This window comes from Gymnoscopelus braueri (assembly GCF_963280865.1).
Source record: "Gymnoscopelus braueri genome assembly, chromosome: 24".
NCBI lineage: Eukaryota > Metazoa > Chordata > Actinopteri > Myctophiformes > Myctophidae > Gymnoscopelus > Gymnoscopelus braueri.
In genome coordinates this window covers 20,243,317-20,264,558 of record NC_137626.1, presented here as the reverse complement: position 1 = coordinate 20,264,558, position 21,242 = coordinate 20,243,317, and the positions used below count along the sequence as shown (strand labels likewise).

The window sequence follows — 21,242 nt, the reverse complement described above, 5'->3', positions numbered from 1 at the left end:
AGGTCTGACCGTGGGTAGCTACTGGGACGTAAGTTGGGGCTTGATCAACCCCGGCTGGGTCACCGGGGCGAGGGTGTATGTTGTGAGAGCCGAAACCCCCATCGACCCCAGGCTGCAACGCTGATGATGCGTCCTAGGTGCATCGACGTGATGTGTTATTTTTATTTTTAGAACAAATTGTTTATTTATTACATTTTTGCCTCTGGGGGCATGACCTCCTTTTTTGTGTTGAACAGGAACTCAGTTTTGGATCCGCCTCCTCCCCTGTTTTAGACCACTTCCTCCCGGGTGCTTCTGTGTTTATTCCTACTAACAACAACATCACACGTTTAAGGCAGTAGTGCTTACAGCGGAATCTGTCTTGAGAGATTATACCGTGGGTAATGTTACCTTTTAAAATGGGATAATGAACTTAGGTCTAGGCTACTATGAAAATGTGCAATTCATTCTTGCCATAATGAATAGATAATAATGCTAAGAACACTATGCTTCCACAATGTTATAGCTTTTATTCCCCATACAACACTATGTACTAAGGGTAGACATACAGCTATGAAAGATTAAAAGCTTGTACTCTACCTGCATATGACTCAAGTTGCTTTTTTCCTCTTTTCTTTTTTCTTGTCCATGTCCAATGCCAGCTTTGTGATGGATAATGGGGAGGAAAAACCAAACAAACATAGTTGAACTGTGTGTTATTATGTAACCAATCACAGTTCTTGTTTCTTGGGTGGGGGGACCCTGTCTGTTATGCTCATTGTAACTTTATTCTACAACAGTGGTTCTCAAACCTTTCTGGATCAGGGGGATCACCAAGTGGTCATGGTCCACCCATCTGACCACTCGTTAAGTGGTCAGATGGGCGGGCCACGGTGCAATGGAACAAATGTAGTGTACTTAAGTTAATATTAATTGGTATCACTCAGATAAAAAAAAATGTCAAGGTTTTAAAGCTTGACTATGCAAGATTTCTGGTCTCTGTGTGTACAGACATGCAAGGAAGGTGTGTTGTTAGCAGCTCAGCTCACAATCCTCTCTGAAGTTCAAAGGGATCAATTAACGGCCGTCCCGATCAATTAATGGCGTCCCTCTGCCCTGAGGAATGTCAACATAAACAGTGGAAGGAAAACAAAACACAGCCAGAGGGGCGTGTCTTTCAGCTGGGAAACACACCAGCACAATAATAGTGGCTGGAAAAGGGGGGAAAAAAGAATCATGTGGATCTCGGGGATCCACATGGGAATCGTGTGGCTCCAATGTGGATCTCAGACTTCATGTGGCCCGCCTGTGACGGCAGTCATCTATGATGGTGGTTCTCAAACGTTTTAATTTCAAGGACCCCCATAACTCTTGATGCTTACGGGTCCATTTGGTTCCATTTGTACCCTCTCAGAGTTGCTCTCAGAGCACCAATTATGACACATTTTGTGTAATTATATAGCAACTGAACACACTGTATAATTTCTAAATGTCACTGTTACAAACTGCACTGTCAGTGCTGTCCATACACTCACATCTCATTCTGAAACGGTATAGCGATGATAATATGCCTTTTAAAACTTAGCGGGAGGTCGTAATGGAGATAAGATAATTTGCTGAAGTAAAGCTTTTTGATTTCCATATGAAACGGACGATGTGCAGAGCCTGCAAGTTCTTCCTCACGTCATCCCATTCTTTGATGCAGTCTTTGTTTTTTTCTTTTTCCAAATAAACACCTGTCCTCCGCCTTAATCAGAAACCATCCAACTCTCATTCTCTCTCTCTCGCTCTCTCTCTCACAGGAGTACCAGATCGACATCATCTTTGCCCAGACGTGGGTGGACACACGTCTGCGGTACAACAGCAGTAGCATGCGCATTCTGACCCTCAACAGGTGGGGATGTGTGTTCTCAATTACCTAGCTGTATTGAATTCTGTAATGCTACCTTTTATGGGGGGGGGGGGGGGGCATATTTGTCATATTTATCGTCTGTCTCTCTGTCTCTCTGTCTGTGTGTGTAAACATAGCAACATGGTGGGACTGATTTGGGTTCCTGACACCATCTTCAGAAATTCCAAGAACGCTGACTCTCATTGGATAACAACACCCAATCAACTGCTCAGGATCTGGAACAATGGGAAGATCCTCTACACTCTGAGGTAAAAACAAGTACTACAAGTCGTGTGTGTGTGTGTAAATGGTGCTTTTATATAGCGCTTTTATCCAAAGCGCTTTACATAGATTGTGCATTACATTCACACACACACATTCATACACCAAATGACCGAGGAAACCATGCAAGGCACCAACCTGCTCATCGGGAGCAATTAGGGGTTCAGTGTCTTGCTCAAGGACACTTCGACACTAACTTTGCCGGGGTTTCGAACTGGGAACCTCGCGGTCCCCATCCGGCCACTCTACCCCTAAGTGTGTGTGTGTGTGTGTGTGTGTGTGTGTGTGTGTGTGTGTGTGTGTGTGTGTGTGTGTGTGTGTGTGTGTGTGTGTGTGTGTGTGTGTGTGTGTGTGTGTGTGTGTGTGTGTGTGTGTGTGTGTGTGTGTGTGTGTGTGTGTGTGTGTGTGTGTGTTTCAGACTACGAAATATGCCTATTATTTTCATGTTGCCATATTTGGTTGGGGTTATTGGCACTCGGCCCTGATTGTCATTGCTTAATTAAAGTATGCTTAAGGAGTACTTGACAAAAGCAATCAATAGGATGAAGTGGCCATAATTAATATGGCTCTTTGTAAGTGTGCTGACAGTAAATAAAGGAGAGCATAATGTTTCTTGACATTGCTGCAAACATAAGTGCATTATTGATTGTAGAGCGGGTTTGGTGAAGACAGAGATAATTATGCATGAGGGTGCGGAGTTGAAAACACTCCAACATAAAGCTCACTCAAACCTGAGTGATCTACTGCAGTGGTTCCCATACTGGGGGGTCGGACCCCCAGGGGGGTCGGACCCCCAGGGGGGTCCCCAAATTATGTTGGGGGGTCCCCAGATTATTATCTTAATGTGCAACATTGTTTTCTCACTCAACAGTAAACAAACCAACATACAGTATAAGAGTATACAGGGTATCTGCACATTTCTAAAGTGATCATTTAAGGACTTTTAAGACCTTTTTAATAACTCAAAATAACTAAAATAATACAAAAGGGCAAAAAATAATAATAATGGTCAAACATTGACCAAATTGTCAAGTATTACCTATATAGAAGGTAAAAGTTTAGAAAATATCAGATCTACAAGCTCACAAGGCCTCGCATCGCGAGGCGTTGTGAGCTCGTAGATCTGATATTTTCATATTTATCTGTGGAACAGAAACTAAATGTAATGCCTCAACTCCTGCAATTCCAAGTGCTTGTCAGGGTGGGGGGGTCCCCAGTTCAAATAATGACGTTTTTGAGGGGTTCACAGCCTGAAAGGTTTGCAAACCCTTGATCTACTAGAAGACACTGTTTCTCTCAACGTCTTCTAATGAAGATTATCTTGCCAGTTTTCACATCCTATAGGGATCATATCATTACTGTCAAAGATATACCTACATATTTCAAAAATCCAGCATTTTCACCCACACACACACTACAGTATATGCGACACGTTTGAGGTTCTTTCGATATTCTTGTTTTCTTTTTTTAAAACCATTCCTCAATAGAGAGGGGGGGGGGGCACAGCCAGAGGCTAGGGCTATCTTGGGGGGTGCTTGGCATTGAAACGACTGGGAACACCCTGTCCTTTCCTTATTCCATTCATCCGAGCACATGACAACCCCAAGGCCCCCCGGATGCCTCAGAATCCGACGTCGGATCTTCCTCTCCGTCAATCTCCGTCGTATTGCACGGGCGCAGTGACTTCACCCTGCTCAGCTATTCCTATTTTTAGAACCGTGGAGTCCATCTCTCCTGACCTAGGAGTTAATACAGTCACACGCAAAAAAGACATCAGGATGCTGCCATGATTAAATAGCGCTGTCATCATCCATCAACAAAGCATCCAAGTGTGCATATCTGGCCATCTGTCCCCAAGCACGCCCGTCTTCCCATACTTGACGCTTCAAGTCATTGCTTTTGGAGGCATAAACCTTGTATCTCCGTATTTAAACTTTTTTTTTTGCATAAATTAATGCTCTACTTCATCACTCAAGAGTGTCACACAAAAGTAGTGAACATAACTTTGCGGTGCCTTACTCACAACGCCTTACTATTTTAACCCATTAACTAATTGAGTGCCATTGACGTGTTTCACGTGTTTTACCGCAGTGGCGCAACGTGCCAATGACGTGTTTGACGTGTTTTTGGAGAAAAAAAATATATATATATGGCACAAAATATTTTCAGATGCGAGGGTTCCGCAGCCAAATAAATATCATTTTGGGGGCACGAAAAAGTTTGAGAACTACTGGTTTAGAAGGCATTTGTAGAATCAGCCTCAGGTCTTAATGGGTTCAAATGATATATTGTGTGTGTGTATATATATATATATACACGTGTATATATATATTGAAATAATAATAAAAAAGGACAACGTTTTTTTGAACATACAAGGTTTCCACCCGACACGCGACAAAGTACAGAACAGTATGTGAGATGAATGAACAAACGTGATCTCTCTATCTCTGTGTTCCAAAGAGCGCGGGGACAAGGCCTCTGGCACTCTGGGGACGCCTTTGAACGCGTCTGAGATTGCTTTTTATCATTGTCTTCATCTCTCTCTCTCTCTCTCTCCCTCTGTCTCTCTCTCTCACACCCTCTGTCTCTCACTTTCTCTCCCTCTGTCTCACAAAATATTTGCTCTCCCTCTGTCTCTCTTTCTCTCTCTCTCTCTCTCTCTCTCTCTCTCTCTCTCTCTCTCTCTCTCTCTGTCTCTCTCTCTCCTGTTCTCTGTCTTTCTAGGATGACCATCAATGCAGAATGCCAGCTGCAGCTCCATAATTTCCCAATGGATGAACACTCCTGCCCCCTTGTCTTCTCCAGCTGTGAGTTCTGGCACACACACACACACACACACACACACACACACACACACACACACACACACACACACACACACACACACACACACACACACACACAGCTGCGCTCAGGCTTTCATGAATCTCAGGGAGCCGAACATGACACAGGTTGTAGGTAGGATATTGATGTATCGATGCAACATACAGTAATAAAGACAGAATGTCCTTTCGTTGTTCCATCTCAGTCGGGTGCAGAGCTTGACATTCCAGCATATGAGTGCCAACTACTGACGTCACATACCCAGCCATGGTATCGTTGCTGTCGGGAAGAAACCTCTTATCTCCATATTCTAACTCTTTGTGTTTATTCGTAAATGAACGCCCTACTTGATCACACCACAGCGTCACACAAAAGCATCAAAAGTAGCAGATCTGCGAGCTTGAGCTTGCAGATCTGCTACTTTTGCTGTTTTTGAATTTGAATTAACCCATTAAGACCTGAGGCGATTCTTTAAAAAAATCTATATCCCAACAGTTTTTAGAAAAAAAAAACGAAAAAATGAGTTTGTAGATCTGCTATTTTTGAATAGCCAAAGAAATCTAAAGTGACACAGATGCGTTCCGGGTCTTAATGGGTTAAGGGGCAAACCCCCTTCCCTGGAATTGAAGGGTTCTCGTTCAGCCTGCTGTTCCTATTAACTCATTCCCTGCCAAGAACGTAAAAAACTTAATTATTTCCAATTACCAATACTGCCAAGAACGTAAAAAACGTAATTTAATTTATTTATTTTTTGGGGGGCGAATTTGACCCACATACCCAGGAGATATCATTTTTCGAAGATCTAGACTCCTATACACTTCCTGGTTAACTTATTACTTAAAAATTCTGTATCTCGGCTCCGGTGTACCTTTATTTTTACTATGAAAAATGTCTGGCGGTGGGCAAACGCAGCCAGAAATAAGTCTAGCAGTGAATGAGTTAATAGCACAGCAGATATCGCTTTTTCACCTTCTACCGTTTGCAATACTTAACAATCTCAATACAAGTCAATGAGGTTTTGGGGGCGAACTTTACACTTGATTTTATTACCTTAGTAAACCTTTTCATAAACACTATGTTTTCAATCTCTAGTTTAAAGTCTTTTTTTTTTAGATCATCATCATATGCGTTTAGTAAATTATGGTCCCATTCATTTTAAAATGACTGGTAAAGTAGGGTATGTTTCTAGGGTTTCTACTGGTTCTACCAAGTGAAGACCCGCCCTTGCTGCGGTTGCAGCCAATAGCATTAATTTCCGGTTGCATTTCGGACCGGATATAGAAATCGCTGAAAAATAGGCTTCATTCTATAGAAAGTTTGGTGTACAATGGCGTAACCTTGTCCATATTTCTTTTTTACAGACTATGATTTGAATCCTGAAAAGTAACAGTGTTTTGGACATATGAGGTTTCAAACCCGACAGACGATAATTATAATCAGTCCCCGGCCGAGTCATACCAAGGACAATAAAAACATTGCTTGGCACTCAAGCATCAAGGGCTGGATTAGGGCTAAATCCCTGCTACCTACTTGCGTCATGTCCAAGCATCATGTCCAAGCATCATGTCCAGGGGGTGTACTTGTCAGGTGGAAAGTAACTAAGTACATTTACTCAAGTAATGTACGTAAGTACAATTATGAGGTATTTTTACTTTACTGGAGTATTTCCAATTTTCTGTACTTTTACTTCTACTCCACTACATCTAAGAGACAAATATTGTACTTTTACTCCACTACAATTATTTTAAAACTTTAGTTACTTTGTAGATTTTGATTATTATTACAAAACATACATTAAAGTTGTACAATGCAGAATCACAAATAACGATTTTTAGCAACCTCTGCTGGTCACTACCGTCACTGCATACAATTTCCCTAGTCCTCGATTACCCAGAATTCCATTCGTTTTCACCGGAAGCCGGAAGCGTTTCAAAAAGCGATCTTTTAATTGTTTTATACTATCTACGGATCGTTTCTCTTAGCCAGTGGAGCATTAGTTACCATGAGCTGTGCTTTCTTTTTCTGTTCTTTTTCGATCTTCCAATCCTACATTATCTTAAAATCAGCGTGAGGTTCCTTTTTGTTAATAGCGCGGTAGTTCCTGGCCAAACAGGAAACCGTTGCGGTAGTTCCTGAGGACGTCGGCCACGACGTCATGACGTTGGCCAGGAACGTCATTTTCCCGGGAAAGTCCCCCCCGTACACTTTCAATAGAAAATATATAAATAAAAGGCTTCCGGGGGTGAAATTCACGGAGTGGGTGTTGTGAAACTTTTGCCACTCGCAAAAGATATACAATTTAACTTTAGTTTTGTTGAAAACGTTACCTAGTATTACTTTAACCACTTCAACCCTATATACATTTCCGCCATTTGAAAATAGACGATCTACCAGCTCACAATGAGGTAAGAAACCCTAGGGGGGCTTATGCGAGTACCTCACCGTTTAAATTGATTTATTTAATATCAAAAACAAAAACAAACAGAGAAAAAAACAGAACAGAGAGTATAAAAATGGAAATAAATGGACCCTTATGGGACCGAGTTAAATTCAAACTGGGGTTTACCATATACTGTAGATACTGTATTGCAGAATTTCTCAAAGTAGTTATTATAGCATCACAATAATTTTAACCACTTCATTCATTTATATGTTAGCTATTCAAAAATAGCAAGCTCACAGCGTGGCACTTTGTGCCACGCTGTGAGCTTGTGCATCTGCTATTTTTGAATAATTTAGATTTTTTAAAAACACACACGTCCTCTCTTCTGGGGGTCTCTGGCACAATACATTTGTAGCGTGGGGGGGTCCGTGGACAAATATATATCAATGGGGGTCCTTGACATGAAAAAGTTTGAGAACCACTGCTGTATTGACCAATTATTTGTTTACTAACATTGAGACACAGGTGATTGTTTCATGCAATCAATTCTCAACCTGTTGTTTTGGGGTGCGCTGGTTTCAGCGCACCCCAACCCCCTCTTGTGTGTTGGCTAGTGAGGCGCGTCCTAGCAAGACCTGACAGAATGGGTTTCATTTAGAGCCAGTATAACGTTTGCAGCCAGTGTGACGTCGTCTGTTAAGGGGTCTATCGTACTGTACAGAGGAATGGTACATCTCGTTCAGTGCCCATTCAGACGTTTTAAGCACATGTAACGTACATTTAATGCCGTTTCGAAGCAGGGTCAGGGAAAGAGCTGTCAGCGACAAATGGGTTTCCATTATGTTACAGCTTGCTTTGTGAAAGGGTCACCTTAAATGTAATGGCCTTTATTATTTTGACCTTGATGTGTTTTTTCCCAAGCTGCAATGGAAGCTGCGAGCACTCATATTGGCAACAACGGCGCACAAAAGAAAACCTTGATCCGGTTAAAAAAAAATGGATCAGGGCCCACTTGAGAATCCTGAAAGTGTTCGCGGCCCCTTTTTGTGTTCGTTTGACCCCTTAAAGCAGCAGCCGATCGATCAACGGGAGCCTTGAGACCTAACAGCTCAAGTGTTAACGGCAACTTAGTTTTTCTGTTGGCAAACATACGTGTAGACAGTGTTCGATTTGCAAAAGAAATGGAGAGGGGGCATTTTCTTAACCAGTTAAGCCCGATCTACAAACAAAATCAAAATAATAACAAAAAAAGAACTAAAACAAATTGCCCCAAATAAGGTTTCCACAGGGTTCATATGGTTAACATAAAACAGGTGATCTGATCATGCCATATCACGTACCCTGTCTGACGTCCACCGAGAATGACTCATCATTCTTGATCAAATAGTCCGATAGCTATAAATGGTTCAGAGACGGTGAGCTAGTGAGCTAACCAAGTGATCAGCCAGAAGTGTCTTTCGGGTCTAGTGCTTGGGAAATGTGTGTTGCCTGCAGACACGTCGCATACGCACCGGCAGATGGCTTGTGAGATGGAGAGGAGAGAAGAGGAGAGGAGAGGAGAGAAGCCTTATTGTCTCCTCTCAAGTCATTGTACATCAATCTGACATCCGATAATGAACTGGTCTGACACCCAGCGCCCCCTGTTCCCCCTGCGCTTCTGATATGCCCTTTTATATGGTTTGACTACTTTAAAAAAAAAAGTGAGTGACGCCCACGGGCACAACACCGGAGGGAGCTCCACTGATCTCATTCCCCCCCAGATTCGGCACAAACATGGGTTTAAATGTCAAATAGTCCATATATTCAGAGACAACACCGTGTCAATCACCACTTGATTGCCGCATTCCTGAGACTTTGACGTGCGGAACAGGGTGATTACCATATAACAGAGAGCCAACTATTGGCTCATTGAGAGCACAGCCCTCGCCTACCTCTGTATTTGAATGCCTCCCTAGCAGTGGTGGAAAGTAACTAAGTACATTTACTTAAGTACTGTACTTGAGTACAATTTTGCTGTACTTGTACTTTACTTGAGTATTTCCAATTTCCAATACTTTTACTTCTACTCCTCTACATCTCGGATCCAAATATTGTACTTTTACTCCACTACATTTATTTGAAAACTTTAGTTACTTTGTAGATCTTGATTATTATCACAAAACTTGCATTAACCACTTCAGCCCTATATACATTTCGACCATTTGAAAATAGCCAATCTACAAGCTCACAATGCGTCGTGATGCGATGCATTGTGAGCTTGTAGATCGGCTATTTTCAAAAGATTGTTATATAGGCCTAACCTCGATTATTCGAATAGTCGACTAATCAGTCGAGGGGAGTCTGAGTCGACTGCCAATCTCTTAGTCGAATTGTGAAAAAAAAAAGATGGAATGTTCCTCTATTGCATATTTTTTTTTTTTGCATGATTCGACTGAGAGATTGGCAGTCGAATCAGACTGATTCGACTGCCAATCCTTAGTCGGGGACAGGCCTAATACTTTGGTACTTTTACTCAAGTAAATGTTTCATTCCGCACTTTTACTATATCTTTCTATATTGCAGTATTGATACTTTTACTTCAGTAAAACGTTTGAGTACTTTTTTTCCACCACTGCTCCTTAGACGCTGCCATGTCTGACTCTGAGGAAGATCGCAAGATCGAAACGTCAGTCATTTCTTTTTGTACTTACAGTATGAACAAAGGGCTTAAACTGTCCGAGCTGCTCCAGTGTCCATCTCTTCGGACTAGCCGTATTAGGCTGAGGCGCGCTGGTAGACTCCCTTTGTTCTCATGGGGATGAATTCATTTTACTATTATGCCACCAAAATGTGGAACGCCCTACCACCAGCCATCAAAAAGTCTGACTCCCTACCTTCCTTCAAAACCCCCATTAAAAGAGCACCTCTCTGCAATTTACAACTGGACCTACTGTAGACAAGTCTTCTAGCTTGCCAAAATAATTTACTGCTCCTAGTATTGATGATCTCTTATATAATACTAATGTCTTTATACCTTATGTCTTGATGAATTGAATACATAGGACCACAATGGAAACAAGCCCTCAGGGTTTTTTTGTGTTATCCTTTTAGGATTATTGTATAACTGTACGTCTGTACCTTTTGCAAACTGTTAAGTATTCAATCAATCAATGCCACCCTTCTCTTATATCCACTCTTATCAGGTTTTCCTGATTCCTGTTCTGGGCATGTCATAATAGGTGAATATTCTGCCAAAAATATGCCGTAAATAGCCCATCTACAAGCTCACAACTCGTAGATCTGCTATTTTCTCCGAAGACATTTGGTATAGAGTGGAAAAGAAGAGGACCAAGTATAGAGCCCTGGGGGACCCCAGTCAGCCAAGTATTTAGGCAGGGCTTAATTTGTGCCGGAGTTGGCCGGAGCCGAGCTCCGGTACCTGCCTGCTGCGCTCCGGCAAATCTACAAGGTGCTCCGTCCCCTCAAATGCACATACAATAGCCTACAAAACGTTTTTTATTTTAGGCTATTTATTGTTAATTCAACTTTCACATTTCCCCCTCAATGTCCCTTCCTGCAGTGGACGTTCGTAAGTCAGATTCATGAGCTCCGGCACATAATGATTTACAAATTAAGCACCGCATATAGAGAGTATTGTGGGCCCTCTTCGCTGCAACCATTTTGATGGGTTCACTTAGCTGGAGATAATAACGCTAATTGTGTGGGTGTGTGTCATTTAAGTGTTAATGTGTGCCAGCATGACGTGTACTGTACAGGGGCTTTCCATGCTGGCCACAGTAACACCTAAATGAAACCTGTCAAGATGTGTGAATGTATGGCGGAGCAGCGCCGTATAGTAGTCTATAATAGTCTCTTTACAAGGAGATGTCTTGTTATACATTCCCCCGCCTTCCATGATTGATTGTTGGAATGCTTGACCCACGTTCTGGGCTAAGATCCTCTTTTAAATCTTCACCAAAGGATGTTTTGAAGGTTTACATACAGAAGAACACTTCAAAGCACTAGTATGCTGTATTAGAAACCTGACAAGTGTGCGAAGGTTTCGTGGCACAATGGCGAGGTGTGCTATAAGTGTTTGTTCTGGATGTTAGCTTTCAAAAGGCACTTGCGGTTTAATACAGGGATGTGTGGAAATTGAAAAAGACATCTGTGTATTCAGAGACTTAGAGCCACACCATTACGCTAAAGACAGTACCCTCACACAATCTTCTCAGTCTATTCCTGAATACAAGTATTATTCAAATAGTTTATGGTTAATGCTAGGCATGGTTTTGGTAGGATTAATATGGTTTAGGTGGTGTTAACGTTAGACATGGTTTGGATGGTGTTAACAATAGACATCATGGTTTTGGTTAGGGTTAAGGTTGGGGAAGGCTGACAGATAGCGCTCGGGGCTAACTTCGCCCTTGTGCCCATTCGATAGGTTCCGGGATTTGGTCGCGACCGAATCAAATTATGCTTTCTGACAGAAAGCCTTGAGGGCAAACTTCCTTGTGCTCATTATAATGTCTATGCACATCACATCTATCATGTTTACCAACTGTTCCTTCCAGTATTAGAGGGCATATCATTTTTTTTGTGAAACAAATGGGTTAGGATTATCTAATAAGACGTAACAATATAAGCTTGTTAAAGGGATATTTCACCCCCAAAATGAAATAGATTTTTTTTGCAACCCAATGATTTGATGACCGGCAGCGGTTCCAGTAGGAGACACAAGAGTCTCCTTTGTGTCTCCTACCGGTCCGCTGGTCATCAAATTATCCCCCAAATATCCCCCCCCCCCTTCAAATCGGTGGTACTGGTGTACTGGTGGGTGAATGGTGAGTGGGTGTTTTATGTCTTTCCCCCGCTGCCCTTGGCTTCCTGTCTATCCACTCTCCTATCTAAAATAACACAATAATAGCCTAACAACAAAGATCTAATAAGAAGCCGACTTCATTAAAAACAAAACAATATCACAGGCACAAACAAAGCATGCTGAAAGAAATGGCTCTTAATGGCAGCAGAGAAAAGGATAACAAGTTGCATTCTCTACCATCCTAAACTGATATTAAACTGATGAATGGCCTGTTTTCGCTGAAGCGTACTGACGTGGCACGTCAAGGAGAACAAATGATTTAATTTCACTCAGCCATCCTCGATAGATAATGGCGCGCGCACACACACACACACACACACACACACACACACACACACACACACACACACACACACACACACACACACACACACACACACACACACGCTGCTTCTAAGGCTATTATACACTTTGTTTACAGGTGTACGGAGACGACAGTATGCTCTTCCTCTTAGGATAGACAGGGGGAAATAAAAGTGCCACGGCCACAGATAGCTGTAATTTATAAGCATGCTTTGGGGGGCTTTTAAAAAGTCTAAATTATGGCCAATTTTTTTGGCACCTCTCATCTCTTCGGGCCTTTGGCGATGGCTCACTTTGATTAGAGATGGCTATCCTCTTAACGACATCATTTACATAATTAGCTGAGCTCTCCACCACAGAGCCAAAACAGGGCAGCCCGCTGGCTTGTTCATTATTACGAGAGTATCACTCAATTCCCTTCCTTGATTGTGTTCAACTTGTTGCAAAGATAACCGTTTGTCACCACAGCTATAGCCTATAGGTGCAAATACCTAATAACAGTAAAACCAAATGTTTCTATGTCAAGGATCCCCAAACAGCCATAGTATCTGACTGCAGCCCCTAATCGTGAAATGGCTTATTTCCTTTCCATTGGCTATTTCTCTATTCTTATTTATTTATTGTGAAAGTATGAAAAAAAAAACCGTTTTATTTGGCGTTAGTAAATATATTTTTGCACTGATATAGGAATACAGGTGTGCCTTGAGATTTTGTACTTGCTCTTTGGTATCCCTTGGGAACTAAAAGTTTGTAAAAAAGTATACTGCCCTGCAGTGACTGCAGAACAGGCACAAGAGTGATAACCTTCCATAGCTAGCACTTTGCAGCATGCTGAGCTAATCATGGCCCTGGCAAGCTCTGCTTGGCCTTGCTTATGGGAAAGTATTTCAAGTATTCTGACATATAAAATGATGGGATGAGGTTCGTAGGGAGTTCCTCTGTGGCTCTACAGACTACAGATCACTGGAATATTAACAATTTTTTCCCCTCCCTCCTTCTTTTTTTGCTGACTATGCGTTTCTAGATGGCTACCCACAAGACGAGATAATCTACAGATGGAAGCGCAACTCTGTGGAGACGTCAGACAAGAAGTACTGGAGACTGTACCAGTTTGACTTCATGGGGCTTCGGAATACCACTGGCGTCCTCACAACCACCGCAGGTAAATAAACCCAGACGTGAAGAGAATTAACACTGACGTCCTGGCAACCATCGCAGAGGAAGGCCTAAAGAAAACCAGACATCAAAAAGTGAACTGTCATGCATGGCAAAAAACGCCAGAGTTGTGTTTTGTGTCGTTCCATAAGCCATAGCATTGGCTGTATTAGGCTAATCCAATTGCAAATGATCAGCGTTTTCTAAATCTTTTAAGAGCTATTATCTCCTCAGTCATATACAGTATGCAGGGTTTTGGTTTCCTATAATCTGCAGTATATTTATCAGCAAATCTCTTAGTTGCACCGAAGTAGTTTTGTTATTTTTGCTGAAGATTAACAAGTAAAAGTTTGCTACATTATTTCTACATAGAAACAAGCCTAACGTTACTGTAAACGGACCACTGCCTTACTTACTTACTTACTTACTTACTTACGCCTGCTACCCCTTCTGGGGCATAGGCCGTCAACAAGCGATCTCCAGGCATCTCTGTCTTGAGCTGTTCTCTCCAGTTGGTTCCAGGTCATCTTCATGGTCTTGGTGTCTGCCTCCAGGTCTCTCCGCCAGGTGTTTCTTGAAACCCACTGCCTTGCGTTGCCTAAATAGTTGTGATTCGCAAGAACAATGTTGGTGTGAGAGATTCGTATGGAACATTGCAAGTGGACCAACTGCTTTATGTGCTTTAGTGGGAAAGAGCCTTATGAGATAGCTTGTGTGCAAAGCTGACATCTTGGCCTGCGGGTGATTTTAATTAGTACTGAGTACTTAATTAACAATTTTGAAAATATTAGGGTAGTACTGTAAAAAAAAGAATTTGTATACTATTTAAATAGTTTTAATAGTTTTATTATGTTTTGGCACTTGCTTTGGCAATGTAAACGTATGGTTTCTCATGCCAATAAAGCTCCTTTGAATTGAACAGGCACTGCACTATAGTAGCCTGGACTCTATATTATCAGCGCATGCACTGACTTTTGGATGCTCGGCCCCCAGAGGAGCTGTACTCAGTGTTATTGAGAAGCTGCTCATTCAATCAGCATCACACTCAGCACTGCACTCCCTTGGGTCCTCAGAAACGCTCAACGAGTCTGAAGTCGAAAGGCAGCCGGGCAGGCAGAGATTCTGTGAATTTATAGATGGATTAACCCATTCAATCTGGGAATGCATCCGTGTCATTTTAAGATTCCTTTGGCTATAAAGAAAAATAGCAGATATACAAGCTCATAGTGCGGCACCGAGTGCCGCGCTATGAGCTTGTAGATCTGCTATTTTTGAAAAACATGAAAATGGGTGCAAATCTTTGAATATACATATAATGTTTTCAAGTGAACATTTTTAACTCAATTGTTTGCTTCTGGGGGGTCCCTGGAACAACATATTTTGAAATGGGGGGTCCACGGACAAATACGTGTAATTTTGGGGGTCCTTGCCATGAAAAAAGTTTGATAACCACTGATATTATAACAGCATAAGTTTTTTCAAAAAAGATTTGAAGTGTTCGCTTTATAAATTATATTTGCACACATTTTCCACGATTTTTCAAAAAAATAGCAGATCTACAAGCTCATAGCTATGAGCTTGTATATCTGCTATTTTTGTATAGCCAGAGAAATCTTAACATGACGCAGATGCGTTCCCGTTCTTAATGGGTTATAGATGGGTTATAGATTGAGTAAGAATAAATCAATCACTAAAAAAATAATCTGGCTACTTGATTTGGGAGTAAAGTGTTGGAAGGACAGAGCGAACGACATTGCCATCTAGTCTCGGCTAATAGCGGGGCTAATAAGCTGAAAAGTCCATTACAATTAGAGCAGTGGTTTTCTAACTTTTTGTGCCCAAGACACACCTATTGTACAGGCAAGTTAGAATCTCAAGGCACAGCAACGTTATCAGTAAAACCATGTTGTTGGAATGGAAGTACACAGCAATTCATTTCTTTCTTCTGCTTTTTTCAGTGTGTGCATATAGTAGGCTTTTCATTGTCTGGGTTCTATGTATGTTAGCTGCAGAGCAAAAAAGGCAGAAAGACATTCAAACCAGAGTGTAGAATAGATAGAGAGCTGCGTCACGCTTTGATCTCGCCACAAAGCGACTTCCTCATTGAGAACTTCCGCATTCCATTCTTACAATGGGATTCAACGCTAGTGTTGTCACTCTCATAGTTATATCACGCTGGTTCAAACTATATAATGCAATATTTGTTTACTAATCGCGAGTCATATCGTCATTGCAACATTCAACAATGTTACGGCATGTTTTCCTAATATTGTCCAGCCCTAATCCCTTTTCTGGGTATGGCATAATAGGCGAACATTCAGCAAGAAATTGCCGATCTACCTCCTCATAACACGTTGCAAGACAATGCGATAGCTCGTATACCATTGGTTCTCAAAGTGGGGTCTTGGGAGGGGAGGGGAGGGGGAGACCCCCAGCAAAAGTAGTTAATGTAGCATCACAATCATTTTAACCACTTTATCTATTTATGTTGGCTGTTAAAAAATAGCAGATCTACAGATCTACAAGCAGATCTACGAGCTTGTAGATATGCTATTTTAGATTTTTTGGGGTAAATATCTAAAATATTTGGACAATTTTGAATAATTTAAAAAAAAAAATTACATAAATCTTCTCTTCTGGGGGTCCCTGGCACAAAACCTTTTCAGATGGGGGGTCCGTAGACCAATTTGACATGAAAAAACGTTGAGAACACTGTTATAGACGTCATGAAATGATGAGCTGAGCTCTGTTCATTGCATGAGTCACCTGATGAACACGGATGAATATATATGAGGTGGTTGTGAGTGAGAGGGAGTGAGGGGTACCTGGGTCTGGGTGAATGCAGGACAACATGCTCAAGGTCACCTGTACTGATTACAGAGGGGTTTAGGAGCCGGGTTGTAAAATGAGCTGTGATGAAAAGGGATTATGGCCCAATTGTAAATATCGGGGGTCACTTGAGGCAGGATGTGTTTATTAACCTGGAATTGAACATCAACACCGAAACACATTCTGGGATTCTGGATGGTTCAAACTACACTTTAATCAACTGCTGTGTTAACCCATTCAGACCTGGGGCCGATTCTATGAATGCCAAATCAGTAGCTCTCAAAAAAGTACCCCCAAATTGATGTATGTATTTGGCTGCGGAGCCCAATCTGAAATGTTTTGTGTCAGGGACCCCCCCAGGAGAAAACATTTGTGTTAAAAAAACGCAAAATTATAAAAACATTTTCAAACACTTTCAAGATGTTTCAAAAATAGAAGGGCGGCACGAAGTTTGTTTATTTGTTAGGATCCCCATTAGCTGTGCCCTAAAGCACCGCTAGTCTTCCTGGGGTCCACTTATAAAAACAATACATACATTTAAAACATACATTTAAAAAGACAAAACATAAAGAAAAAAGTACATTAAACTTTATAGTCCATATACAAAATACATTTAAGAACACATATAAAGTGACGTGCTGTGAGCTTGTAGATCTGCCATTTTTGAATAGCCAACTCTAAAATCTAAAGGGGTAAATGGGTTAACCTGGAATGAACAGACTGAACATCAACACTGAAACACATCATGGGATTCTAGATTGGTCCAAACTACATATATAATCAACTGCTGATTTACGCATAATACTTTTGAAGTCAGTTTTGAAAAAGCTTGTGCCTGATTGGTGCCGGTCTTGCTGTGAAGCCCTGTAGTGAGAGTGCATCCATTTTCGTGGGCATGTTAGCATGAGTGGCATATCACATCAACACTGCATGCTGGGTTTGTGGTTATATTAAGCCAGAGTTCCACCCTGTGGAACTCTCTCCCAGTGGAGATTTGCCTTGCTCCAACACTCTTTTAAGGCTGCCTTGAAAAGACACCAACTGTATTCTCTCAGGCTTTATGGCAAATAGTTGTTTGTTGTTTTGTTTGGTTGTTTGTTCATTGTTTTTGATGTAAAGCGTCCTTGGGTTTATGAAAGGCGCTATATAAATTCAAGCAATTATGCTACATATAATTTTACAAATGTCATTCTTGCTTGGTTCTCCTCAGTGGCTTAAGCAATTGCTCTGTGCTTGCACATGGCCATTGATCATTAGCATTATGCACACCGTGAGGAAGCCCCTTTTTGTCTTCGTCACACTTCAAGATGTTTATTTGCGTTCTGCTGTAAACAACGGAAATTCTGAGTTCGCCTCGGCCGATGGGACTGTCGTCATGGTTACAGCCCCCCAACCTATGGGATCTGTATGTGTGTGTGTGTGTGTGTGAGAGTGCGAGAGTGTGTGTGTGTGTGTGTGTTCGCGACAGGGGGCGGCTCTGGCCGCATGTGTGTGTTCGCGACGGGTCGTGCGTGCATGCGTGCATGCGTGCGTGTGTGTGTGCGTGTGTGTGGAACTGTTTATGAGTGGGTGTTTGTGTGTGTGTGTGGGGAACTGTTTATGAGTGGGTGTTTGTGTGTTCTCTGTGGGTCCACGACGGGACGTGCGTGTGTGTTGGAAGTGTTGCCGGTACCAAGTACAAAGTCACTTTCCATCCCTGATATACTGTCTGTGCACAGCACACAACCCAAACTGCACATAGTTTGGGTGCTCATATCCCCCGTCGGGTATGGTCTAGTTATTATTATTATTATTATTAGAGGTTTCCAACCTGTGGTCAGATGGGTGGTTCTGATTCAGAAAATGGTGGGAACCATCGTATTAAGGGATATTTCACTTTCAAAAAAACTTTGGGTCATTTTATCGTCTACCCAGGCTTTTGTGAGCCCCCCAGACCGTTTTTAAGTTGCTTGATTCATTATTTAGATATTTGATATTCATTGTATCAGACATGCCCCCTTCCTATACAAACCCATTATAACTTGAAACTATTTTTTTTTTTTTTATGATTTTTTTTATCGTATTTATTTTGTTTAATTTTCAAAAAAAAAAAAAAAACACGGCCCCCTCGCGTATTAGGAGGGCAGGGTGAGTCACCAGAACCAAGGACGGGTGTTTTTGATGAATCTAACATGTTAAAAAATTAGTTTTAAGTTATAATGGGTTTGTATAGGAAGGGGGCATGTCTGATAAAAATGAATATCAAATATCTAAATAATGAATCAAGCAACTTAAAAACGGTCTGGAGGGCTCACAAAAGCCTGAGTAGAAGATAAAATGACCCAAAGTTTTTTTGAAAGTGAAATATCCCTTTAAGCTATCCAAAGCTGACTTTGTACGTTAGGCCACAAATGCATATTGTACCTATAATAGGCTGCTTAAATAGAGACGAGGAGATCGTCCTCTGAAAAGTATTATGCAAAGTCATACGCTACGTCTTACTTGTTTCCCTTCCACACTCAAGAGATAACCTCATAATTAGATTGACCTTAAAAAACAAGGCAGAGATTCTACTCAGAGCACCGGCAGCCAAACAGATAAACCACTTGAAATCACATCTCAGCACTCCAGATGAAGGTTTAAAAACACCATCACCTTCCTGCCAAGCAAAGGGAACATTAAAACAGACAAGGGTGTTTGGCCCAGCCTACTTGTGCACCGCTATCGTTAACTGGAATCTACCAAAAAATAAGATGGGCATCTGGGAGCGGTTTCGTGCTGTGTCTCATTTTCACGATGAGAGACTACGGCAACGCAAGATAAGGCTTCTTAACTCTTTATCAGACCGAGGGGGAAAAAAATACAAGTGTAAATAAACTGTAGGGTCTGTAGAGGGGAGGTGACACAGGTTTCCATGAAAGTGAGAAGTGACTCCATCCAGAGAGAAAAGATGTCAGTGGGAAATGCGTTGGGTCAGAGGCGCCGATTTATGTCCGCTCTATTGGATGCGCAATTTGTGTTTTTTTTCTTCGTGTTTGTTACCTTTTCTTAATTTTTTATGTTACTTTAATGCGGTTAATTTGGTACAAAAAATGGTCTCCATGAAGTGCAGATGTCGGAGGTTTTTCTGTTTTTGTGATGAGTTTGTGACGGATGCTCGTCATTTCTCCTGGGTGCTTTAGCCCCGAGGCACCCACAGTATCGGCGCCCTTGCGTTGGGTGGTAACCAGTATACCGATGATAGCCGGGTTCCTGACACCATGCACTGCAAATGTAATCACACAACGACCAGCTCCCAGGCTCATAACTATTCCCCTCAGGTGAAACAGCAAAGCAGATTTTTTTCCACTGACATAAATCACTAGGATTAAAGATTAAAGAGATTTAATTATTCAATCTTAATTTTATTTTCCTCATTCAACCCCGACCTTAAATGCAGTTATCAGTCCTAATGTTGCTCAATGAGTCATTTCATCTCTCCAAAGTGTCTTGTTTTTCTCCTCTTTCAGTTTTTCCCTCCACGTAATCAACAAGAGCTGATGTAAAAAATGTCACATTGGAAAGGTAACGCAGTGTCGAGGAGGGTTCTAATACATTTTTAATGACTGCATGTGTCACCCTCAGAGATGAATGCAGGTGATGATGGCATAATGGGCGACACAGGGCGGTGATTATTAACCCCTGTTAACCTTGTTTTGCTGTGCTGCGCGGTGTGTTGCGTGCGACGCTGTGCCATATGGCCGTTACGTCTGTTCGGAGGGACTTATCGTCATGGGCCGAGGTTTGCATAATGTTGACGTGATTCAGCGTTTCCATGAGAGGTGGTGGATGAGTGTGGCTATAAATATTCTGGGAGCAGGAGAAGTGCTCGGCGTGATTGGAACAGGGATGAAGGAAGGTACTGTAGGACATTGGTTCTCAAAGTGGGGTCCGGGGACCCCCCGTACCAGGGAGTCCCCAGCAAAAAGAGTTAATATGGCGGCACAATCATTTTAACCACTTTAAAGGTTCTATGACATTCATTTTCACTTTTTTAATTTTTTATGTTTTTTAGGGGGTTTTATGACCTCAATTACACCCAAAAAATCTGAACTTTGAACATTCAGTGGATTTTCTGTGGTCTGGGGTTTTCTGAATAATTAGACTGAAAAGTAATCTGAGCTTGGCCCTTGGGCAGTGAAGTCACAGGCGATTAATCCCGCCCACTCTCCTCCTCGCCCCTCCCCTCCCCTCCCCTCCCCTCCCCTATCCTTTCCTTTGGGGGGGGGCGGAGCAGAGGCGATGATTGACAGGCAAAATCCCTCAACAGTGACACCTGCAGGCAAAGATTTCTTTTTTCATTGCAGTTGAAAAGGCTTTAGAAATGTGAGAGAAAAACACCTGCCATGGATCACTGGAGTGGATTTTTTTGTACAGGTTTGAAGGACCATGACAAAGACTTTTAATGTGTGGTATAACGGAATGTCATGAAACCTTTAACCATATTTTCAACTTTGGCTATTTTTGAAAATTCCTGGCACAAAAATATTTTGAGACAGGGGGTTCGCAGCCAAAATAAAACCCATCATTTTGGGGGTCCTTGACATGAAAACATTTGAGAACCAACACTGCATGTTGTAGGAGATGGGGGAGGGGGCTCTTACTATGTTAAGGTGGTGGGTAGTGATTCCCAGCCCACTGGTGGGCCGTGAGGATATTACAAGTTGGCCCCCAAATAATTGTCAAAACACTAAGATTAATGTAAAAAATATAATAAT

General features: G+C 41.9%; 1 protein-coding gene across 1 annotated transcript in view; it reads left to right on the top strand.

Moving 5' to 3' along the window:
- LOC308080350 (gamma-aminobutyric acid receptor subunit gamma-3-like) overlaps positions 1–21,242 on the top strand; it is a gene marked incomplete at its 3' end in the record, with an annotated part of 187,194 nt that overhangs the window by 117,254 nt on the left and 48,698 nt on the right. The window contains exons 3-6 of the mRNA XM_080422174.1: positions 1,782–1,873; positions 2,008–2,139; positions 4,877–4,959; positions 13,547–13,684. Of these exons, the coding sequence (XP_080278300.1) occupies positions 1,782–1,873; positions 2,008–2,139; positions 4,877–4,959; positions 13,547–13,684 (445 nt within the window). The remainder of the gene's footprint in view (positions 1–1,781; positions 1,874–2,007; positions 2,140–4,876; positions 4,960–13,546; positions 13,685–21,242) is intronic.